General features: G+C 42.9%; 1 protein-coding gene across 4 annotated transcripts in view; it reads left to right on the forward strand.

Moving 5' to 3' along the window:
* The window catches only part of KPNA6 (karyopherin subunit alpha 6), a 64,383-nt gene that overhangs the window by 32,278 nt on the left and 6,649 nt on the right, over window positions 1-25,456 (forward strand). For 3 of the 4 annotated variants that reach the window (XM_009000809.5, XM_009000808.6, XM_035308569.3), the window contains exons 2-13: window positions 12,389-12,522; window positions 13,632-13,724; window positions 14,130-14,229; window positions 15,041-15,135; window positions 16,184-16,315; window positions 17,135-17,223; window positions 18,432-18,531; window positions 18,828-18,991; window positions 19,423-19,501; window positions 22,123-22,248; window positions 22,552-22,679; window positions 25,241-25,419. In XM_009000809.5, coding sequence (XP_008999057.1) covers window positions 12,394-12,522; window positions 13,632-13,724; window positions 14,130-14,229; window positions 15,041-15,135; window positions 16,184-16,315; window positions 17,135-17,223; window positions 18,432-18,531; window positions 18,828-18,991; window positions 19,423-19,501; window positions 22,123-22,248; window positions 22,552-22,679; window positions 25,241-25,419 — 1,414 coding nt within the window. In that variant the 5' untranslated portion in view covers window positions 12,389-12,393. Of the gene's footprint in view, window positions 1-2,315; window positions 2,402-12,388; window positions 12,523-13,631; window positions 13,725-14,129; window positions 14,230-15,040; window positions 15,136-16,183; window positions 16,316-17,134; window positions 17,224-18,431; window positions 18,532-18,827; window positions 18,992-19,422; window positions 19,502-22,122; window positions 22,249-22,551; window positions 22,680-25,240; window positions 25,420-25,456 lie in introns of all 4 variants that reach the window. The other variant, XM_035308570.3, reaches the window with a different exon arrangement.

Consider the following 25,456-nt stretch of genomic DNA (forward strand, 5'->3'; position numbering starts at 1 on the left):
TTATGCTACTTGGAATAATATGAAATTTAAAACTTATGAATTGTTTATATCTGGAAATTTCCATTTAATATTTTCAGACCACAATTGTCTATGGGTAACTGACACTTTGCAAAGCAAAACTGTGAATAAGGGAGGAATAGTATAAGAGTACAATTGCTGGATTATATAGTAGTTACGTTTAATTTTTTTAGAAACCACTATTCTGTTTTCCACAGTGGCTGTACCATTTTCCATTCTTACCGGCAATCTACCAGGTTCTAGATTCTAGCCAATGTGTGCTTTTATTATTTTTATTCCATCCTAGTAGGTGTGGATTAGTATCTCATTGTGGTTTTTAAAACTTTTTTTTTTAAAGATGGAGTTTTGCTCTTGTTGTCCAGGCTGGGGTGCAATGGCGTGATCTCAGCTCACCTCAACCTCCGCCTCCCAGGTTCAAGTGCCTCAGCCGCCTGAGTAGCTGGGATTACAGGTGTGCACCACCATACCCGGCTAATTTTGTATTTTTAGTAGTGGGGGGGTTTCTCTATGTTGGTCAGGCTGGTCTCAAATTCCCGACCTCAGGTAATCAGTCTGACTCGGGCTCCTGAAGTGTTGGGATTATAGGCGTGAGCCACTGTGCCTGGCCTAAAACTTTTTTATTTATGTTTTTCAATCAGCTTTCTCAGGTTGAGTCATTGTAACTCTACCTCCTGAGTTCAAGTGATTCTCTTGCCTCAGTTTCCCAAGTGGCTGGGATTACAGGTGCCGGTCACCGCCACACCCAGCTAACTTTTGTATTTTAGTAGAGACGGGGTTTCACCATGTTGGCCAGACTGGTCTCAAACTCCTGACCTCAAGTGATTCACCAGCCTCGACCTCCCAAAGTGCTGGGAGTACAAGCATAAGCCACCGTGCCCAACCTTGATTTGTATTTCTCTAAGGACTAATGATGTTGAACATCTTCTCATATGCATATTGGCCATTTATATATGCTTTTAGAGAAATGTCTATTCAAATTGTTTACCCATTTTTAAATTGGGTTGTCTTTTTGTTCAATTGTAGAAATTCTTTATTCTGGATGTTAAACCGTAATCAGATACGTAATTTGGAAATATTTTCTCTCATTCTAGAACATGTCTTTTCACTTTCTTGCTGGAGTGCAGTGGTGCGCTCTTGGCTCACTGCAAGCTCTGCCTCCTGGGTTCAGGCGATTCTTCTGCCTCAGCCTTCCTAGTAGCTGGGACTACAGGTGTGTGTCACTGTGCCCAGCTAATTTTTTTGTGTTTTTAGTAGAGATGGGGTTTCACCATTTTGGCCAGGCTGGTCTCGAACTCCTGACTTTGTGATCCACCTGCCTTGGCCTTCCGAAGTGCTGGGATTACAGGTGTGAGCCACCATGCCTGGCCTTCACTTTCTTGGTAACATCTTTTGTTGTTTGTGCTTTTGGTATGATGTCTAAAATTCCGTTGCCAAATTCAAGGTCATAAAAATTTACCCTTATAGTTTCTTTTTTTTTTTTTTTTTTGAGATGGAGTTTTGCTCTTGTTACCCAGGCTGGAGTGCAACGGTGTGATCTCGGCTCCCCGCAACCTCCGCCTCCTGGGTTCAAGCAATTCTGCCTCAGCCTCCCAAGTAGCTGGGACTACAGGCAGATGCCACCACACCCAGCTAATTTTTGCATTTTTGGTAGAGACGGGGTTTCACCATGTTGACCAGGATGGTCTAAGTCTCTTGACCTCGTGATCCACCCGCCTCGGCCTCCCAAAGTCCTGGGATTATAGGCGTGAGCCACCGTACCCGGCCCTGTAGTTTCTTTTTAATTTTTTTTTTCCCTGATGAGCGGTCAGACTGGATCCTCCATAGTGTCTTCTAAGCGTTTTGTGGTTTTAGATAATATACTTAGGTCACTGATTCATTTTGAGTTCGTTTTTTAATATGGTGTGAGATAAGGATCCAACTTTATTCTTTTGCATCTAGAAATCTAGTTTTCAGCACTGTTTGTGGAAGGGGTGGTTCTTTCTCCACTGAATGGACATAATGTCCTTGTTGAAAATCAGTTACCTGGCCATAGATATAAGAGTTTATTTCTGGACTCTCACCTCAGTTCTATTCTGTTGGTCCATATGCTTATCCTTATGCCAGTACCATACTGTTTTAATTCCTGTACCTTTGTAGTAAGTTATGAAATCAGGACATATGAGTCTTCCAACTTTTTAAAAGAATCTCTTCCTTAGTTTCCATATATTTGTTAATTTTCCAGTTTTTCTTCTGTTACTGATTTCTAGCTTCATTTCCTGTAGTCAGAGAAAATATTTTATATGACTTCTGTCTTACAGAATTTATTGAGACGCTTTTAGTGGCCTACCATATGACCTATACTGGAGAATCTGCTTGAGAAGAATGTGTATTCTGCTGTTATCGGGTAGAATGCTTTGTATATCTCTCTTAGGCCTACTTTATTCATAATGTTGTTCAAGTCCTCTGTTTATTGATCTTCTGTCTAGGTGTTCTATTCATTATTCAATGTGGTGTATTAAAAGTCTGCGAATACCTGTAGGCCAGGGTTGATGGGACAAAAAAGTCTCCAAATATTTTTTCTGTACTTTTGTCAGAACTTGCTTCATGTTTGGGGGCTCTTGTTTATTTACATGCATATTTTGATGAGTTGACCATATGATGTCCTTTGTTTTTGGTAACAATTTATGACTTAAAGTTTGTTTTGTCAGGTAGTCATATAGCTATTCTAGCTCTCTTTATTTGCTTCTTATTTCCTTTTGTGCATATTTTTAATTTTTATTTTGTGTGCATGTAGTTTTTTTAATATTCCTTGTGAACACCATGGGAATTACACTTAATAGTCTTGATTTTGTAACACCAGTTTGAATCAATACCAACTTAGTAGTATACAAAACTCTGCTCACGTACAGTGTTGTTTCCCCCTTTATGCTGTTGTCACCCAAATTTCTTTTTTTTTTTTTTTTTTTTTTTTTTCCGAGTCTTGCTCTGTCACCCAGGCTGGAGTGCAGTGGCACAATCTCGGCTTATTGTAACCTCCACCTCCCAGGTTCAAGTGATTCTCCTACCTCAGCCTCCCGAGTAGCTGGGACTACAAGAGCGTGCCACCACACCCACCTAATTTTTTGTATTTTTAGTAGAGACGAGGTTTTACCGTGTTAGCCAGGGTGGTCTGGATCTCCTGACCTTGTGATCTGCCCACTTCAGTCTCCCAAAGTGCTGGGATTACAGGCATGAGCCACCATGACCAGCCCACAAATTGTATCTTTAAACATTGTGCGACCAATAATGTAGATTTATAATTATTTTATGCATTTGTCTTTTAAATCATGTAGGAAATGAAAAGTTATAAACCAATGTGTATAGTAATACTGGCTTTTTTTTTTTTTTTTTGAGACGGAGTTTTGCTCTTATTACCCAGGCTGGAGTGCAATGGTGCAGTCTCGGCTCACCGCAACCTCCGCCTCCTGGGTTCAGGCAATTCTCCTGCCCCAACCTCCTGAGTAGCTGGGATTACAGGCACGCTTCACCATGCCCAGCTAATTTTTTGTATTTTTAGTTGAGACGGGGTTTCACCATGTTGACCAGGATGGTCTCGATCTCTTGACCTCGTGATCCACCTGCCTCGGCCTCCCAAAGTGCTGGGATTACAGGCATGAGCCACCGCACCTGCCCAGTAATACTAGCTTTTATATCTGCCCATGTGAATTCTCCTTTATGAGAGATCTTTATTTCTTCATAAGGCTTCAAGTTCCTTTCATTTCAGTCTAAAGGGCTCCCATTAGCATTTCTTTTTTCTTTTTTGAGACTGGGTCTTGCTTTGTTGCCCAGACTGGAGGGCAGTGGCTCACTACAGCCCAAACCTCCCAAGCTCTAGAAATTGACCTCAGCCTCCCAAGTAGCTGGGACTACAGATGCATACCACCACACCCGGCTAATTTTTTTATTTTTTGTAGAGACAGGGTTTCACCATGTTGCCCAGGCTGGTCTTGAGCTCAGCCCAAGTGATCCTCCTGCCTCAGCCTCCCAAAGTGCTGAGATTATAGGGATGAGTTACCATTGCCCAGCCTGCATTTCTTGCAGAGCAGGTCTAGTGGCAACAAAACCCCTCAGCTTTCGTTTACATGGAAATGTCATAATTCTCCCTCAGTTTTGAAGGAGAGTGTTGTTAGATATAGAATTCTTGCTTGACGGTTTTTCTTTCTTTCTTTTTTTGAGACGGAGTTTCGCTCTTGTTACCCAGACTGGAGTGCAATGACACGATCTCGGCTCACCGCAACCTCCGCCTTCTGGGTTCAAGCAATTCTCCTGCCTCAGCCTCCTGAGTAGCTGGGACTACAGGCGCGTACCACCATGCCCAGCTACTTTTTGTATTTTTAGTAGAGATGGGGTTTCACTTTGTTGACCAGGATGGTCTCGATCTCTTGACCTCGTGATCCACCCACCTCGGCCTCCCAAAGTGCTGGGATTACAGGCATGAGCCACTGCGCCCGGCTCTTGACGGTTTTTCTTTCAGTACTTTGCATTTTGTTTTGTTTTGTTTTTGAGACAGGGTTTCGTTCTTTCACACAAGCTGGAGTGACAGTGCAATCATGGCTCACCACAGCATTGACCTCCTGTGTTCAGGCAATCCACCTGCCTTAAAGGTCTCCTAAGTAGCTGAGACCATAGGTGCATACCACCATGCCCAACTAAATTTTTAAAAATTATTTGTAGAGGTGGGGGTCTTACTCTGTTGCCAGGCTGGTCTTGAACTCCTGGGCTCAAGTGATCCTCTGGCCTTGGCCTCCCAAAGTGCTGGGATTACAGGCATGAACCACCATGCCCAGCATTTTGGCACTTTTTTATTCTACTGACTTCTGACTTCTGTGATTTCTTTTTTTTGAGACGGAGTCTTGCTCTGTTGCCAGGCTGGAGTCCAGTGGCGCGATCTTGGATCACTGCAACCTCCACCTCCAGGGTTCAAGTGAATCTCTCATCTTAGCCTCCTGAGTAGCTGGGATTACAGGCACGTGCCACCATGCCTGTCTAATTTTTGTTTTTGTAGTAGAGACAGGGTTTCACCACTTTGGTCAGGCTGATCTCGAACTCCTGACCTCATTTGATCCACCCACCCCAGCATCCCAAAGTGCTGGGATTACAGGTGTGAGCCACTATGCCTGGCCTAATGTGGGTATCTTCTTTATACTTCATTGAGCTCCTTCATGTGTAGATTCATGTGTTTTATTTAATGTGGGAAGTTTTTGACCATATTTTTTCACATATTCTTTTTTTTTTTTGAGACGGAGTTTCGCTCTTGTTACCCAGACTGGAGTGCAATGGCACAATCTTGGCTCACCGCAACCTCCGCCTTTGGGTTCAAGCAATTCTCCTGCCTCAGCCTCCCGAGTAGCTGGGACTATAGGCGCGCACCACCATGCCCAGCTAATTTTTGTATTTTTAGTAGAGACGGGGTTTCACCTTGTTGACCAGGATGGTCTCAATCTCTTGACCTCATGATCCACCCGCCTCGGCCTCCCAAAGAGCTGGGATTATAGGCGTGAGCTACTGCACCCGGCCATTTTTTCACATATTCTACCTCTTTCTCTTCTGCTTTTAGGACTCCCATAGTGTGTATATTGCTTCTTTTTTGTTTTGTTTTGTTTTTTTAATAGAGATGAGGTCTTGCTGTTTTGCCTAGGCTGGTCTCAAACTCCGGGCTCAAGATGTTGCCCTGTCTCAGCCTCCAAAATTGGTGTGATTACAGTCATGAGCCACCATGCTGGCCATATTGGTCCTTTTAATAGTATTCCATAAGTCCACTCAATTCTGTTCATTTTTCTTCATTCTTTCTGCTCCTCAGTTTGGATAATTTTAATTGTTCTGTCTCCAAGTTTGCTACTTTTTTCTTCTGCCTGCTCATATCTGCTGTTGAACCCCTCTAATGAATTTTTTATTTCAGCAAGTATAATTTTGAGTTCTAGAGCATTTGTTTGGTCCCTTTTTATAATTTATTTTTATTGATATTCTTATTTTATTCATATATTGTGTTTCAAATTTCCTTCACTTTATTGTTCCTGTTTTTCTTTAGCTCTTTGAGCATATTATTTAGAGTCCGGTAAGTCTAGCCTCAGAGATGGTTTCCTATTTTTATAAAATTACTTGAAATAGAAACAGGGTCTCCCTATTTTGCCCAGGCTGGTCTGTAACTCCTAGCCTCAGGCAATCATCTTGGCCTCCAGAAGTGTTGGCATTATAGGTTTGAACTACCACATCCCGCTAGGAATGGTTTTTACTGTATTCCTTGAATGGGCAATGGTTCCCTGTTTGTGTGTGTGTGTGTGTGTGTGTGTGTGTGTGTGTGTGAGCGCACCTTATTTTAAAGACAGTTTTTAAATGGCAAAAAAAAAAGTTATTATCTGCCATATCTAGTGTTTTTCATTTTGTGGAGATCCGAGTTTCCATCTGGTATCATTTTCCTTCTACTTGAAGAATTTTCGCTTTTCTTTAATGCAGGTCTGCTAGAGAAACGGTCTCTCAGCCTTTAACTGAAAAAGTCTTTATTATTTTTATTTTAAATTTAATCAATGATCTGCTGAATTACTTTTATTTCAAAAAGTATCTTTGTTGGAAATAAAATTCTAGTTTAACAGGTTTTTTCTTTTTTTTTTTTTTCCCAGAACATTAAAGATATTATTTTATTGTTTTCTGACTTATATGGTTTCTGAAAAGAAGGTAGGCCATTCATACCTTTGGTCTTCTATATGTAATAGGTCTTTATCTGGCTGCTTTAAAGATTGTATCTATCACTGGTTTTCAAGATTTTGGTTCTGATGGGTCTTGTGATTTTGTTTTTATCTTGCTGAAGGATTATCATAGCTTTTAGGGTTCATGGGTTTAGATCTGGAAAATTTTTAGTCTTTTTTTTTTTTTTTTTTTTTTTGAGCAGGGTCTCGTTCTATTGCCCAGGCTGGAGTGCAGTGGCATGATCTTGGCTCATTGCAACCCCTGCCTCCCAGGTTGAAGTTATTCTCCTGCCTCAGCCTCCTGAGTGGCTGAGATTACAGGCACCCACCACCACACCTGGCTAATTTTTATATTTTTAGTAGAGATACGGTTTCACCATGTTGGCCAAGCTGGTCTGGAACTCCTGGCCTCAAGTGATCCGTCTGCCTCAGCCTCCCAAAGTGCTGGGATTATAGGTGTGAACCACCATGCCCTACCAGTTTTGAGTCTCTGTTTGTAAATGTTTTTCTGTTCCCCTCTCAATTTTTTTTCCCTGTGATTCCAGTTACTATTAGACCACTTAATATCATCCTACTAGCTACTAAAGTGTCATTTCTGGATCTGACTTTTGACTGACTTTTCTCTTATGGATCACAGTTTTTCTGCTTCTTGGCATGTATAGTACTTTTTGTTGTTTGTGTTTGAGACAGTCTCACTCTGTCTCCAGGCTGGAGTGCAGTGCTGCGATCTCCACTCACTACAACCTCCGCCTCCCAGGTTCAAGCGATTCTTCTCTCTCAGCCTCCCAAGTAGCTGGGACTACCGGTGCGTACCACCATGCCCAGCTCATTTTTGTATTTTTAGTAGAGACAGGGTTTCACCACATTGGCCACGATGATCTTGATCCCTTGACCTTGTGATAAACCCGTCTCTGCCTCCCAAAATGCTAGGATTACAGGCGTGAGCGTCCACACCTGGCTGTTTCTGTTTTTTTAGAGACAGGGTCTCACTCTGTTGCCTAGGCTGGAGTACATTGGAGCAATCATAGCTCACTGCAGCCTTGAACTCCTAGGTTCTTCAAGCTATCCTCCCACCTCGGCCTTCCAAACTGCTGGAATTTATAGGCATTAGCCCATGCCAGCCTCTAGCCCATAAGTTTTAATTGGATTCCAGACATTGAGTTTTATGTTTTTAGTGTCTGGATTTTGTTGTTGTTGTTGTTTTAGGAGTGTAGGGCTTTATAGCTGTTCTGTTTTAGCAGTGTAAGGCTTGTTTTTAAGCTTCATTAGTAGCCTTTTCTGGGAATAGTTTAATCCCACTACTAAGCCATAGCCCTTTTGGGGTCTCTGCTATGCCCTGAGTAATCAAGGAAACATCTCTATTCCGATTTGTCTAAAGCCTCTCAGCCCTGTTTGAGCTCTGGAAACTGTTGAGCTTACATACAGCTTCTCAGTTGCCCTTTGTGTGACTCAAGGAGCTTCGCCCAGCATGTATGCATCCTTAGTCTTCAGCAGATTTAGGGAATCCCAAACAGATTTTCTAGGTTTTTTTTCCTGCGTATTTCTCTCCTTGCCGGAATGCTGTCTCACTGTTTACAGTCACCTCAGTCTCACTGAACACTCTAGTCTCTCCACCACTAGTGAGATTTCTGTGGTGTTTGGGACCCTTCTTCTGCTATAGAATGTGTCTCTGGGATCGAGACCATCCTGGTCAACATGGTGAAACCCCGTCTCTACTAAAGATACAAAAAATTAGCTGAGCATGGTGGCGCGTGCCTGTAATCCCAGCTACTCAGGAGGCTGAGGCAGGAGAATTGCCTGAACCCAGGAGGTGGAGGTTGCAGTGAGCCATTGCACTCCAGCCTGGGTAACAAGAGCGAAACTTCGTCTCAAAAAAAAAGAAAAAAAGAATGTGTCTCTGGGCAGAGGGCCAAGGGGATAAATCGAGCTCACTTCATTTGTTTCCCTCTCTTGGAGAATCACAGTTCTGCATTGCTATTGTCCAATAACTGAAACAGTTTGCAGCAGCAGGGGAAATCCCATCCCTGGTTATTTCATCATGGCTGGAAGTGGAAGTGATAACTATATTAATATCCAACAAAATTAAAAGGGCAACAAAGAGCATTGTTAAGGAATAATTTGACTCACTTTATAACAAACTGTTCTATTTACAGTCAAGATACAACAGTTTGTATGCTTCTAATGAAGTAGTATTAAAATTCATAAAGCAAAATTAAATACGGGGTAAATTGGCTACATTCACTATCAATTAGTGAAGCGATAGAGTTGAACAACATGATGAGTGTGGTGGCTCAAGCCTATAATCCCAGTAATTTGGGAGGCTGGGGCAGGGGGATCACTTGAGAACAGGAGTTCAAGACCAGCCTGACCAACATGAAGAAACCTCATCTCTACTAAAAACACAAAAATTAGCCAGGCATGGTGGCACATGCCTGTAATCCCAGCTACTTGGGAGACTGAGGCAAGAGAATTCTTAAACCTGGGAGGTGGAGGTTGCAGTGAGCCAAGATCACACCATTGCACTCCAGCCTGGGCAATAAGAGCAAAACTCCATCTCAAAAAAAAAAAAAAAGTCAAGTCTCTGGTGAAGTTTCTCAAGAACCAAAGAGAGCACAAATAAGACAATATTAAAGAAAGTACACAGCCAAGGGTAACTAAATTGATTTAAAAGAACATAAACAGGCCAGGCACGGTGGCTCATGCCTATCCGAGCACTTTGAGAGACCAAGGCAGGTGGGTCATCTGAGGTCAGGAGTTCCAGATCAGCCTGGCCAACATAGCAAAACCCCATCTCTACTAAAAATACAAAAACTAGCGGGGCATGATGGCACATACCTGTAATCCCATCCACTTAGAAGACTGAGACACAAGAATTACTTGAGCCTGGGAGGTGGAGATGGCAGTGAGCTTGGGCAACAGAGCAAGACTCTGTCTCTGAATGAATGAATGAATGAATGTGCTAGCACCTTTGAAACAAGAGTCAGCTTCCTATAATAACATAATTTACTAAAACTATAACTCAAACAGGAATGCTGAGGTGGGAAGATCACCTAAGTCCAGGAGTTGGTGGCTTTAGTGATGGTGCCGCTGCACTCCAGCCTGGAAGGGAGCCTGAAACTAGATTTGGGCATATAGGGAGATCTGCTTGATTACAAGAGTGGCATAGTAGAAAAGGAAAGGCTGTTCAATAAATCAAGCCAGGACAATTGATTATCCACGTAGAAAAAAATGAAATTGCTAGGTGCAGTGGCTTATGCCTGTAATCCCAGCACTTTGGGAGGCCAAGAGATGGAGACCATTCTGGCTAACACAGTGAAACCCTGTCTCTACTAAAAATACAAAACATTAGCTAGGCATGGTGGAACACAGCTGTAGTTCCAGCTACAATGAAATGGAATCCCTTTCTCATATGTATACATAATTAAATTTCAGGTAGATAGAACACTTGCATGTAAGAGGCTAACTGTAAAAGTTCTAAAAGACATGAGAGGCTATTTTTCTGCGTAGGAGTGTGGAAGGATTTATTAAAACACGCATGGAAAAAGAGTTTGCGTTGACATTAAGAACTTCTTACCGAGTTTGAGACCATGGCAAGCCCAGGGAAAAACAGTTACGGAATTCGAGTTCAAGACCAGCCTGGGCCACATGGTGGAACACTGTCTCCACAGAAAAATGCAAAAGTCAACCAGGCCTATATAATCCTAGCACTTTAGGGGCCGAGGCTGGTGGATCACTTTGACCTCACTTCAACACCAGTACTGGCAATATGGCGAAACTAAAATTTTTGTTTACTAAAAATACAAAAATCAGCTGGACAAGGTGGCACATACCTGTAATTCCAGCTACCTAGGAGGCTAAGACAAAAAGAAAAAAAGTCCTTGATCAGGAACTTTATAAAGAGGTAAAAATTTTAAAAAGTGAAAAGCCTCAAACTCCTGTGTTTGTAACACAAATAACCAAGTGACTAACAATACCCATAATCTAAAGAACTATAAATCAAGAAGAGGACAGATAATTCAATAGAAAAATATTCAAAATTTGGTCAGGTGCAGTGGCACATGCCTATAATCCCGGCACTTTGGGAAGCTGAGTCAGGTGGATCACCTGAGGTTAGATGTTCAAGATCAGCCTGGTCAACATGGTGAAACCCTATCTCTACTAAAAGTATAAAAATTAGATGGGCATGGTGACACGCACCTGCAGTCCCAGTCCCCGCTACTCGGGAGGCTGAGGCAGGAGAATCGTTTGAACCCTAGAGGCAGAGGTTGCAGTGAGCTGAGATTGTGCCATTGCACTCCAGCCTGAGTGACAAAAGCAAAACTCTTGTCTCCAAAAAAAAAGGGCAAAAATATTTAAAAGTATAGAAACAAACATTTTTCACAGAAGGGGAAACATGGCTAATAACATGAAATCTAACCTCATTAGTCATCTGGGATATACAAATAAACATCTCTGAAATACTTTCTGACACCCAGTAGATTGTCAAAAGTAATGATTCAATATATGTAAGTGGCAGTACATTGGAAAACAACTTTGGCATTAGTTGGTCAAGTTAACATTTATTTACTTATAACTGAGCAATTCATGGCTCAGAACCTCAGCTCTCGACTCGGCACTGTTGCTTACGCCTATAATCCCAGCACTTTGGGTAACCAAGATGATCACCTGAGGTCAGGAGTTTGAGACCAGCCTGATCCAGCATGGTGTGACCCCCGTCTTTACTAAAAATACAAAAGATTAGCCAGGCATGGTGGCATATGCCTGTAATTCCATCCAGCTACTTGGGAGGCTAAGACAAGAGAATCACTTGAACCCTGGAGGTGGAGGTTGCTGTGAGCTGAAATTGTGCCACTGCGCGCCAGCCTGGGCAACAGAACAAGACCCTGTCTCAAAAAAAAAAAAAAAAAAAAAGAACAGTAGGCTGGGCATGGTAATCACATGTAATCACAGCAAGCACCCCTGTAATCACAGCACTTTGGGAGGCTGAGGTGACAGGATCATGAGGTCAGGAGATTGAGACCGTCCTGGCCATGGTGAAACCCCGTCTCTACTAAAATACAAAAAATTAGCCAGGCGTGGTGGCACATGCCTGTAATTCCAGCTACTCAGGAGGCTGCAGCAGGGGAATTGGTTAAACCCAGGAGATGGAGGTTGCAGTGAGCCAAAATCATACTACTTCACTCCAGCCTGGGCCACAGAGCAAGACTCTCTCTCAAAAAAACAAAAAACAAACAAACAAAAAACAGCAGTTCTCAAAGTGTGGTCGGCAGACCCCTGGGATTTCAGATGAGAGCCATTGTCCCTGGTGTGTTCCTGTTTTAAAGATTAAATTCTGAAACAGTGTAATTTAAAGGAGGTTGTCCAAGGTTGCACAGCTAACAAGTAGAAGGGTCAGGATTTGAACCCAGACAATCTTGCTCTAGAGCCCATACTTTTAACTACTAAGCTTATGCCAGTTGCTATAATACCACCTATTTATCAAGCTTATTGTAGTTAAAGGAGACTAGGGGTAGGGGGCAGGTAGAGATGTCAGGTGCTTTTTAGAGCTCTCAGAGAGCTGTAGTCCCCCTGGAGTAGGGGAGAGTGAAGGGTGGGTAGGGACAGAAATCTGGTGAAAAGGAAATGCTGTCCTTTTAAGAGTTTTGGGCATTGTGTATCTTTTCTTCTAGAGACCATGGCGAGCCCAGGGAAAGACAATTATCGAATGAAGAGCTATAAGAACAATGCTCTAAACCCTGAAGAAATGAGACGAAGAAGAGAGGAAGAGGGCATTCAGCTCCGGAAGCAGAAGCGTGAGCAACAAGTGGGTTAACGGGAGTATTCTCAAACATACTATTCTGGGAAACAATCCAGCCCCTATGGTTGGCCTCCACCTTGCACCCTGACTTTCTCTGTAGAAAGGTAGCTTACTTACTGAGTTTGCCACTTACCCAATTTCCTTTGTTGTAAATAAGTGTTTGGAACTTTGAGAAGGGGAAAACTGACCTTATCCGCTTTTCACAAGTTAGACCAACTTAGACATTATTTATTTATGTCTTTACTATAGCATTCTGGTTCTAGCTCCTTTTCTTTTCTTCATGCTGTAGTCATTGTTAGGCCTGCCTTTCAAGGCCCAGCTCCCACCTGGCCCTTTAAGAGGCTCATCAGCTATTCTGAGCCACCTTACTTCTGTTTCTTGAGTCTCTTTTTTATAAGTATCCCTGTGACTGAGACTATATTAATGCCCCACCATCTGCATTCCCTCCACCAGATTCAGTCACCTGATTATTATCATTTTTTTTAAGTCAAGGTCTCACTCTGTCTCCCAGGCTGGAGTACAGTGGGTGACATGATCTCAGCTTGATGCAGCCTTACCTCCTGGGCTCAAGTGATTCTTCCACCTCAGCCTCCTGAGTAGTGGGGAGTACAGGCATGCACCACCACACCTGGCTGATTTTTGTGGGGTTATTTTTTTGTTCAGACACGGTTTTGCCATGTTGCCCAGGCTGGTCTTAAACTCCTGATCCACCTGCCCTGACCTCCCAAAGTGCTGGGATTATAGGAATGCACCACCATGCCTGGCCAACATAACCTGGTTTTGCCCACTGTTTTGCCCACCTGCCCTCCCTTCCTTCCTGCCTTTTTTTTTTTGAAGCACAATCTTGCCCTGTTGCCCAGGCTGGAGTACAGTATCGTGATCTTGACCCACTGCTGCCTCTGCCTCCAAGTCCTTGAATATCTTTCCATGTCAGTATTCAGTAGTCTCCTCTGTGTGAAATACATTCCAGGACTCCCAGTGAATACCTGAAACTGCATAAACTGAACCTTACAATTACTATGTTTTTTTCCCATATTTTTGTCTTTTTACTGGATTTGTTCTTTGTTTTCTTTGGTTCAGAGAATACTCTTAACCACTGTCTCTTTACTTTTCAGCTTTTTAAACGGAGAAATGTGGAGTTGATTAATGAAGAAGCTGCCATGTTCGATAGTCTTCTCATGGACTCCTATGTGAGCTCTACCACTGGGGTAAGGCCCCTGCATGTGCATCAGGCTGGTCTGGACAGTACCTGCTTCTAAGAACAGAAATTGGGCCGTTCACATCATTTACTAGCTTTACCGGTAACCATGACAAGTTCTTTCCTCTGTGGACCCTTTTGTCAGCTTAAGGAGTCAACAAGGATTCAAGTCTGATAGAAATATTGAGGAAACATTTAAGGGAAGCCATCAGTTGCCTCAGAAATTAGGCATCACTTTTCAAATGTCCCAACTTGAAGCACCCACAGATTAAACAGACCCCTTCTCCTCAGCCTGTCTATTATGCCTTCTTCTTATCCTCAGTTTTTAGAAAATAGGATGCCAGGTGGTATTACGTGCTCACATCTGGCTCTAATGTTGGTTTGCAAAGTCCTAAACTTGTTTTACATATTCTAGGAGAGTGTGATCACAAGAGAGATGGTGGAGATGCTCTTTTCTGATGATTCTGACCTGCAGCTAGCAACCACACAGAAATTCCGGAAACTGCTCTCCAAAGGTACAAAGCCTGGTCTTTCTCAGGCCCTATATGATTTGGCCTCTTGTTTCTCTGCACTGATGCCATCAGTTACACCTGCCCTCACTCATTCTACTCTAGCCCTACTGACCTTGGTGTTCCTTGTATAAGACAGGCATATTCCTACCTTCACACTGGATATTCCCTCTGCCTGATGTCCTCTATTCCCAGATATCTGTGTAGCAACCACCTTACTCCTATGATCAAATCCTGCCTTCACCATTTTTATCTCTTTACCTTGCCCTACATATTCTCCGCCCCTCCTCTCATATTTATCTTCTAAAATAATAAAATGATGCTTCCCACTAGGATATAAGCTCTCTGAGGGCAGAGACTTTCAGTTTTGTTCCTTCCTATATCCTCAGTACCTAGGACTGTGTAGCACACAATAGATACTCAATAAAAATCTAATGTATGATAGGAAAAATACCTCTTGTTTCAATGTATCAAACAGTCTTCCCAAGAAGAGAATACTCATCTTTCTCAAAAGAGAAATGTGTAGACCAGGGTTGTTCATCCCTTAGGCATTCTACTCTCCCACACCTTCCTTTGCTTGCATTTAGTAAGCCAAAGATGAGCATACTTAAATTAGGATTGGCTTTATTTTTTAACATTCCAACTGTACTATACAGTTGAAAGATGAGCAGAAATTGTTAAATACCACCTTATCAGAAAGGAGTTTGGGAATGTTTATAAGGGTCGTCAGAAGTATCTAAGAAGGATTGTAAGCTGACCTCCATGAAGGGATCAGCAAAAGCTTCTGCCGTTTAATTTTCCCTTCTCCCTTATCCAGAGCCTAGTCCTCCAATAGATGAAGTTATCAACACTCCAAGAGTGGTGGATCGATTTGTGGAGTTTCTGAAGAGGAATGAGAATTGTACATTACAGGTGAGGCCTGAAGGGAAGGGGTTTGTTTTGTCTTGTTTTGTTTTTTAATCTTGGGGACATACATAGTAAGTATATATATTTATGCGGAGTGTGAGATGTTTTGACATAGGCATTCAATTTGAAATAAGCAAATCATGGAGAATGGGGTATCCATTTCCTCAAGCATTTATCCTTTAAGTTACAAACAATCCAGTTATACACTTTATTTTAAATTATACAATTATTACTGACTATAGTCACCCTATTGTGTTATCAGATAGTAGATCTTATTATTAATTTTTTTGTACCCATTAATTATCCCCACCCCACCCCCAGCCTCCCACTACTGGGAAGGGGTTATTAGATGAAAGTCCTCCTTGCAAAAAATTGCAATGGGATATTTCTATTGACATATCTCTCAGGAAGTACACAAGTAATATTAGGAAACATTCAGGAGAAACCATCAATGCCCTCACAGCCAGAATCTCTTCCTTACAACAATTTCAAGGGAAAGACACCAGACTATGATAGACTGATCATTCAGTTATAAATCAGAGGGTATAGTCCACTACCTGTGTGACCTGAGGCAAATAGTTTAGCATCTCTGGGTCTCTTGTTTCAGAGATGGGTGATGGGTCAGTCCGTTGGAACTTGCCAGAAACTCAGCTGAAAGGGACTCTAAGAGACCGATTTCATTCTAATCATCATTTCAGAAATGAAGAAAGCGAAACTCAAGAAATAAAAAAGTGACTGGGCAAAGGATGCATGGGTGCTGTGGTAGTGCAAGACTCAACCTGGGACTGTGGAAGCCCAATGTCTTACTCCCATTTATATCATATCACTGCATCTTCCCACTATCTAAAGAGGGGAGGGGAAAGGCTTATTGTGTGTGCGTGTGTGTGTGTGTGTGTGTTGTGTAAATTCATGGACAAGAGGCTTGCTTGTGTTTTGTGGAGTTGTTTTTGTTTTTTAAATTCATGGGCAGGAGGCTGACTGTTCTGAGCCAGCTGATAGGCATGGCTGCTCAGTATGAAATGACCTTTCAATCACTGCTTAATCTCACTTTCAGTTCGAAGCTGCCTGGGCTCTAACGAATATTGCCTCTGGAACCTCTCAGCAGACCAAAATTGTCATTGAAGCAGGGGCTGTCCCCATTTTTATAGAGCTGCTTAACTCAGACTTTGAGGATGTTCAGGAACAGGTAATGCTTAGATTTGATATAATTCTTTATAGGTACCTGTGGTTTAATAATGTATTTGGTCTTTATCCTGATTCTTGGCACAGTGTTAAAACCCTTAGAATTTCCTGAGTGATAGGAAGTATGTATCAAGTACACCAAGTGTATCAAGTACAGATGGCCTCTGGGACTTGCAACTGGTGTCTCAAGGTGGGGCAGTCTTGTGGGACTGACCTGTGGGCTCTTCACCTGTGGGGTCTGCACTAATTCCACGTGTTAGTGTCAGAATTGAATTAAATTGTTGGACACATGGTTGGTGTCAGAGAATGGGTTGTTGATGTGGAAAAAACTATATACATTTGTTGTTGGAAGTGCCATTGGAAAAAAGACACCACAGTACCCACATCTCAGTACCCACAGATCATGGAGATAAAGATACAATTTTGTTTCTCCCATTGAATTCTTGCTAGTTGAATAGAATTGGAGAGTGCTAGTGGGCTCTTTCCTCCATTACTACATATAGAGTTGGTCCAAAACAGCTACAAGAATGCAACTTTCTGATTACTTTCTTCTTTTCTGGGCAATGTTGGTTTGGCTTCTCTAGCTACAGTACAGATGGCAGCCTGTCTTTACCTGCTGAACCAGGAACTCTTAGGGGATAGGTCCTTGTAGAGCACGTGCTCAGTAAGGATTTCAACAGGGAGGTTACCTGAGTTTGTATAGTGTATTTGGGACCTTGACATCATCCTCATCCTGGTGGGTACTCACTTTGGTGTTGTGGCTATAACATACTTATAGAAGTACCAGGCTTTGTAGGTGACAGTTTCATTATTCCCTTTTCAGGCAGTCTGGGCACTGGGAAACATAGCTGGAGATAGCTCTGTTTGCCGAGATTACGTCTTGAACTGTTCCATCCTTAATCCTTTGTTAACGTGAGTAAATTAAAATCTTCTGCACCTGGATGTGTATAGGGTGGCCATGTTGCAGATTATTTGGGGGCAGCATACTTGATCCCTTAAGATGATAGGTAAATGCAAAAACTATAAAAATGCATTCTGATGGCCAAAATAAAAGATGGGTATCTTTGGAAATTGAGAAGGTTGTGGCCAGGCATGGTGGCTTATGCCTGTAATCCCAGCACTTTAGTAGGCTGGAGCAGGTGGATCTCTTGAGCTCAGGAGTTCAAAACCAGCCTGGGCAACATGGTGAAACCCCAGCTCAACAAAAAATACAAAAATTAGCCAGGTGTGGTGGCATGCACCTGTAGTCCCAGCTACTTGGGAGACTGAGGCAGGGACGATCACCTGAGCCCCAGGGAGCTGTGATCATACCACTGCACTTCAGCCTGGGCAGCAATGTGAAAAAAAAATTGTGCCACCAGTCTGCCAAGAAGGATCTTGTTCCTCACTTCATGGCACGGTAGAACCTCATGTTAGTCATATCCTCCTCATTGTTGAGCCAGGAGAGAGAGGCAGGACTAGCCAATCTGGAAAAATCCAACCTTCTCTACAAAATGCATTGATTTGCAATGGGATTATACATACATACATTGGACAGCTCTGTAGTAAATTATAGATCAAAGACCCCATGAAGTGTCATTGTATCCCTCTTTTCATCCTTCCCTCCATGCCCTCAGGGTAAGCTACATCTAAACCAAAACAAATGAATGAACTGTTCTTCAGAGACCAGAGTCTCATAGCCTACCACTATCACTTTCTTGGATCCTTCATAGAAAATCATTCCATACTGTGTGGCTAAAGCTTTCACAGTAGACCTATAGCTTTTGTTTCTTACACTTTTAGCTTTTATTTCTAGGGAATACCATTTGTTGTCCTGGACTTGTGGCCAGGGTTATGGGCACGATATATCCTACCTTAGCTTTACAGGCTTACTCAAGATCTAGCCCTCTGTTTTGTCCCTATTATCTATTGTATTAACTAGCCACAGCTGGCCCTGCAATGAATACTCTATACAGAGATTGGCTTCCTAACCTATACCAACTCTATTAATTTAGGTCTGTGAGTAGGAAGAAACAGGCTGCTAGAGTCTGAGAGGTCTGATTAGAGTCCCTGGGGTTCATTGGCAACAGCCCTATGCCAAGCCCTCAGTACTCAGGATCTGACTTTGCTGTTTCCTTCAGACTCCTTACCAAGTCCACACGACTGACAATGACACGGAATGCAGTCTGGGCCCTGTCAAATCTCTGCCGAGGGAAGAACCCACCCCCAGAGTTTGCAAAGGTGAGAGAACTACTTACTAGACCCTGAGTAACATCAGGTTTCTTCATATGGTATTTTTAAGTCTAACTTTTCACTTTACTATCCAGGCATACAAGATCATCTACTTCACAGGCACACAAGATCTTGTGTGCCTGGATAGTAAAGTGAAAAGGTAGACCTAATGTTGAATGTAGTAGTGATCCCTAGGGTCTGGAATTACTTGTGTGTGGGAATGGCGGGGTAGCAATGTTAGTGTTCGTGATAGAGCTGATGTAGTCTTGTCTCCCGTTGAGTCTTTCTCACTCTGCTTCCCACAGGTCTCTCCTTGTTTGCCTGTACTGTCTCGCCTACTCTTCAGCAGCGACTCAGACTTGCTGGCAGATGCTTGCTGGGCTCTTTCTTATCTATCTGATGGCCCTAATGAGAAGATTCAGGCAGTCATAGACTCTGGAGTCTGCCGGAGATTGGTAGAACTGCTGATGTGAGTGGTCTTAGAAAGGATACAGGTTCCAGCTGGGCGTGGTGGCTCACGCCTGTAATCCCAGCACTTTGGGAGGCCAAGGCGGGTGGATCATGAGGTCAGGAATTCGAGACCAGCCTGGACAACATGGTGAAACCCTGTCTTCACTAAAAATACAAGAAATAGCTGGGCGTGGTGATGTTTGCCTGTAATCTAAGCTACTCGGGAGGCTGAAGCAGAGGAATTGTTTGAACCTGGGAGGCGGAGGTTGCAGTGAGATGAGATCACGCCATTGCACTCCAGCCTGGGTGACAGGGTGAGACTGTCTCAAAATAAAAAGAAAAAGGGTACAGGTTCCTTAAGCTTCTCCAGGCTCAGACTAAAGAAATAAAGTCAGCCGGGCCAAAAATAGTGTGCTGGCCCCCTGCTGATCAGATCTCCCTTTTCTGTAGGCACAATGATTACAAAGTGGCTTCTCCTGCCCTGAGAGCCGTGGGTAACATCGTCACTGGGGATGACATCCAGACCCAGGTAAGAAAGAGGAGAGTACAGGATCATAGACCAGCTATGGAAGAGCTTGTGGAAAGCTGCTTGTGGACAAGCCTTTCCTGCAAAGGCTGTGGTCCTGATGGGAGGCGCTGTGGTCTAAGAAAGAAAGTGTAGGCTTGAGTGAAAAGTTCCAGCTCTGTCACTTTCTAAGCAGACATGGGAAACTTGATTTTTTTCGTTTCTTCAATAAATTGGTAACAAATCATCATCTAATGGGTGAAGCAAAACTAAATGGATTAACTGGACTTACCACCTGGGACATTGCGAGGTAGTTAAGTTTGAGTCATGGTCCCTTTGAGACACTGGAAAGCTATGGAACTCCACCCCTGCTTCCTAGATCTTTAGGATCTCATGGATATCATGGATCTTGGATTAATCTTTTGTAAATAACCCCTTCGGTAAGGACATAATAAACAAGGTTCCCCTGCTCAAAGGCTAGAGATTTGGGTATTCTTTGGGTTTTGAGTAGCTGATATAATTCTGTGGGATTCTGGACAAGTTTCTTACAGGTGAGTAGTCTCACTCAAACACTCAAACCCACATACTCATTTTCTGGGTTATTTTGTATATGTATATGCATATCCTTTAAAACACAACATAAAATTTACCATTTTAACCCTTTCATTGACATTAAGTACATTCAAATTGTTTTTCTGTCACCACTAGCCAGCTACAGAATTTTTTTATCATCTAAAACTGAAACTATACACATTAAACAGTAACTCCCCATTTTCCCTTCCCCTCAGTGCCTAGTAACCACCATTCTATTTTCTGTCTCTGTGAGTTTGACTGCTCTAAGTACCTCATGTAAGTGGAATCATACAGTATTCTTTCTCATCTGGTTTATTTCATTTAGCCTAGTATCTAAGATTTGTCCATGTTGTAGTATATATCAGAATTTCTGTCTGATATTCCACTGTATGTATATACCATATATCCATTCATCTGTTGAGACATTTGGGTTGTTTCCATTTTTTTGGCTATTGTGAATAATGCTTCTATGAACATTGGTGTACAAATATTTCTTCAAGTCCCTGCTTTCAGTCCTTTTGGGTATATACCCATAGTGGAATTACTGGATCATGTTCTAATTTTATGCTTAATTTTTTTGAGGGGCCACCATACTGTTTTGTACAGCTACTTTGCCATCTTACATTCCCAACAATGTATCATGTTCTGATTTATCCACAGCCTTGCCAACAGTTATTTTCTGTTTTTTGTTTTTGTTTTTGTTTTTTGTTAGTAACAGCCACCCTAATGAGTGTGAAGTGATATTTCATTGTGGTTTTGATTTGCATTTCCCTAATGATTAGTAATGTTGAGCATCTTTTCATATGTTTATTGGCCGTGTGTGTGTGTGTGTGTGTGGTTTTTTTTTTTTTGACACGTCTATTCGAGTTCTTTGCTCATGATTTAATTGGGCTGTTGAGTTTTTTTGGTTGTTCAGTTGTAGGGGTTCTTTATATGCTCTGGATATTAATCTCTTATCAGATACATGTTATGCAAATATTTTCTCTTGTTCTGTGGTTTTATCTTTTAATGTTGGGGTCTTTTTTTAAAAAACAACTTTTAATTTTTATTTAATTTTTTATTGAGACAGTCTCTCTTTGTCACCCAGGCTAGAGTGCAATGATGCCATCTCCGCTCACTGTAACCTCTACCTCCTGAGCTCAAAGCAGTCCTTCCACCTCAGCCTCCCAAGTAGCTGGGATTATAGGCATGCACCACCATACCCGGCTAATTTTTTGAATTTGTTTTTCTTTGGAAAGACAGGATTTTACCATGTTGCCCAGGCTGGTCTTCAACTGCTGTTCTCAAGCAATCCTCCCGTCTTGGCCTCTCAAAGTGCTGGGATTACAAGGGTGAAGCCACCTCGCCCAGACCAACTTTCTTTTCTTTTTTAATTTTTTGTAATAGGGTCTCTCTATGTTGTCCTAGCTGGCCTTGAACTCCCGTGCTGAGGTGATCCTACTGCCTCAGCCTCCTGAGTAACTGGGACTACAGGTACATACCACTGTGCCCAGCTTTCTCCGATGTCTTGATGCACAAAAGTTTTTCATTTCGATTAAGTCCAATTTACCTGGGCAAGGTGGGGTGGCTCATGCCTATAATCCCAGCACTTTGGGAGGCTGAGACAGGAGAATCACTTCAGCTGGAGTTTGAGACCAGCCCTACAACATGCCAAGACCCTGTCTCCACAATTTTTTTTTAATTAACGGTACAGTGGCACATGCCTGTAGTCCCCAGCTACTCAGGTCACTGAGGCAGGAGGATTGCTTGAGCCTGGGAGGTCAAGGCTGCAGTAAGCCATGATCGTGCCATTGCACTGCAGCCTATGCAACAGAGTAAGACCCTGTTTCAAGAAAAAAAAAATTAGCCGGTTGTGGTGGTGGGCACCTGTAATCCCAGCTACTTGGCAAACTGAGGCTGAAGAATCACTTGAGCCCAGGAGGTGGAAGTTGCAGTGAGCCAAGATGGTGCCACTGCACTCCAGCCTAGGCATCAGAGAGAGACTCCATCTAAAAAAAAAAAAGAAAAAACATTTTTAAAAGTTAAAAACAGTTTATCTAATTTCTTTTGTTTCCTTTGCATTTGTGTTCTAGGTCATTCTTAACTGTTCAGCCCTACCTTGCCTTCTCCACTTGTTGAGCAGTCCCAAGGAGTCAATCCGGAAGGAAGCTTGCTGGACTATTTCAAATATTACTGCTGGCAACAGGGCTCAAATACAGGTAAAACAGGCAGGGAAGTCAAGGGGCATGGGAACTCCTACGAACATGGGAGGTTGTAGAATATTTGCTTTTAGAAGAAAGAATTTGTTTCCCTTTAGAAATTAGCGTCAATGTGTGCTATTGGTCAAAGAAGCTGTGTAACCAAAACTGGCTTTTTCTGTAGCCTGTCACCTGTATAGGAAGAACAAAAGAAAACTCCCAGGATGGGGAAGATGTCTAAGTCTTAGCTGATTTAGGGACTAGATTTATTTATCTTCCTGAAATGACTTTCTCCTTCCGTCTACTTCCCCTCAATTTTCTCAGGCTGTTATAGATGCAAATATCTTTCCTGTGTTGATCGAAATTCTTCAGAAAGCAGAGTTTCGTACAAGGAAAGAGGCAGCCTGGGCCATCACCAATGCCACATCAGGTGGAACCCCTGAGCAGATCAGGTATTCTTTTCTCATTGTCTTGAATGATATGGATGCTCTCCCTTATGGTTTGTAAGTCACCATAAACTGCTCTTGCTCAAACAGGTCTGCCGTCTAATCCGGCTATAATAGAATTTTACTGGTAAACTGCTACAGTGTCACTGGAATCTGGAATAGATTCCATGTAGGCCATGTGGGAATCTATTCAGTGACACTGTAGCAGTTTACCAGTTTTCCCTTCTGGAGAAGAGAAACATGACCTCGACATCCATCCTTTCTCTACCTTTTCCTATCCACCAGAGATCTAAAATCTATGTAGTTCTCAGTCATTCCTACAAATCAAGGCTAACCATGCTGTGGCTCACTCAAAACAGTTTCTTCAGCCTGGCCAACATAGAAAGATTCTTATCTCTACAAAAGATATGAAAACTAGCCGGGTGTGGTGGTTTGTGCTGATAGTCCCAGCTGAGGTGGAGGATGACTTGAGCCTTGGAAGATCAAGGCTGCATTCAGCTGTGATTATACCATTGCAGTCCAGCCTGAGTGACAGAGCCAGAGTCTGTCACACACAAATACACGCACAAAAAACAAGCTCACCGATGTGGTGGCTCATGTCTGTTATGCTAGCACCTTGGGAAGCTAAAGCAGAAGGATCCTTTGAGCCCAGCAATTCAAGACTGGCCTGGGCAATATAGGGACATCTCATCTGTACAAAAGTGTAAAAATTAGCAAGGTGTAGTGATGTGTGCTTATGGCCGCAGCTACTCAGTAGGCTGAAGCAGGAGGATCACCTGAGCCCAGAAGGTCACAGCTGTAATGAGCCATGATTGTGCCACTACACTCCAGCCTTGGTGATAGAGCAAGGTCCTGTCTCAAATAAAAAATCAGCTTCTTTGGGAAATTAATTTAGGGTATGAGACTTGAAAGAAGCAAATAGAACGCTGTTTTATATATGTGTACTCTTTTTTTTTTTTTTTTTAAGATGGAGTTTTGTTCTTGTTGTCCAAGCTGGAGTGCAGTGGTGCAATCTCAGCTCACTGCAACCTCCGCTTCCTGGGTTCAAGTGATTCTCCTGCCTCAGCTTCCTGAGTAGCTGGGATTACAGGCATCCACCACCACACCCGGCTAATTTTTTGTATTTTTTAGTAGAAATGGGGTTTTACCATGATAGCCAGGCTGGTCACAAACTCCTGATCTTGAGTGATCCTCCCACCTCAGCCTCCCAAAGTGCTGGGATTACAGGTGTGAGCCACTGAGCCTTACTCTTTTATTTTAGTTTCCATTATCTGAACATTAGTGGAAAGTGGTGGGAATAGATAGGTGTCTTGCCCTTGACTTGTTGCCTATTAAGGGGAGCATAGTCAGTATATATAAAGCGTTAGGGCCGGGCGCGGTGGCTCACGCCTGTAATCCCAGCACTTTGGGAGGCCAAGGCGGGTGGACCACGAGGTCAAGAGATAGAGCAACATGGGTGAAACCCCGTCTCTACTAAAAATACAAAAAATTAGCTGGGCATGGTGGCACGTGCCTGTAATCCCAGCTACTCAGGAGGCTGAGGCAGGAGAATTGCCTGAACCCAGGAGGCAGAGGTTGCAGTGAGCCGAGATCGCGCCATTGCACTCCAGCCTGGGTAACAAGAGCGAAACTCCATCTCAAAAAAAATAAAAATAAAAATAAAAAAAATAAAGCGTTAGGAGAGAAGAGATAGCTGTTTAGTTAAGCTTTGAAGGATAAATATGGAGTTGTAAAAGGCCTCTTAGGGAAAAGCATAAATAAAGGTACAAGAATCACAAACCTGGAGACCTTTATGAGTGTGACTAGAACGTATTGTCCTTGGAAGGGAATAATGGGAGGCAGACCTGGAAAGGAGCTAGGAGCCAGATAGCAGAGCATCCAGACTGAGCTGGGCTTGTGGTATTATGGTATTGTTGTGCCATATAATTTGGAGTTCAGGGAAAAAGGGAGCCTATGAAAAATTTTAAGCAGGTAAGTGATGTGTTCAGAGTGGTAATATTGCAGCCAAGGAGAAATTAGAGGCAAGGAGGAGGAAGATGTGGTAGCATCTACATGTGAAATGAACTAGACCAATATCAGCAGGAGGATAGAGAAAGGATATGTGGTTATCAAGGCTTAGTAAGAGCAGTGGCTCACACCTGTAATCCCAGCACGTTGGAAGCCCAAGGTGGGAGGATCACTTGAGACCAGGAATTTGAGACCAGCCTGGACAACATAATGAGACCTTGTCTCTACAAAAAATAAAATTAGCTGAGCATGGTGGTACATGCCTGTAGTCCCAGCTGTTTAGGAGGCTGAGGCAGGAGGATCACTTGAGCCCAGGAGTTTGAGGCTGCAGTGAGTTGGGATCGCACTGCACCCCAGCCTGGGTGACAGAACAAGACCCTGTCTCAAAAAAAAAACTTAGTTGGGGAACACTCTCATTCTGTGGCATGGAATGAGGTGCTGCACAATTCTTAAAAAAAAAAAAAGTGATTAAGAATGGGTTGCTGAGAGTGCAGAGCACCTGCCCAAGCACTTCATTTGTTCTGTATTAGTTTAGAACTTGCCTGGTCTCTGGCCTCTAGGTACCTGGTCTCACTGGGTTGCATCAAACCGCTATGTGACTTGCTGACTGTAATGGATTCGAAGATTGTGCAAGTGGCCCTCAATGGACTGGAGAACATTCTGCGGCTTGGAGAGCAAGAGGGCAAGCGCAGTGGCTCAGGGGTCAATCCCTATTGTGGCCTCATAGAGGAAGCCTATGGTATGTGTCTTCTCCTCAATCTAAGTCAGAACCTGAG

Source organism: Callithrix jacchus, chromosome 7 (assembly GCF_049354715.1).
Source record: "Callithrix jacchus isolate 240 chromosome 7, calJac240_pri, whole genome shotgun sequence".
In the NCBI taxonomy this organism is placed as follows: domain Eukaryota; kingdom Metazoa; phylum Chordata; class Mammalia; order Primates; family Cebidae; genus Callithrix; species Callithrix jacchus.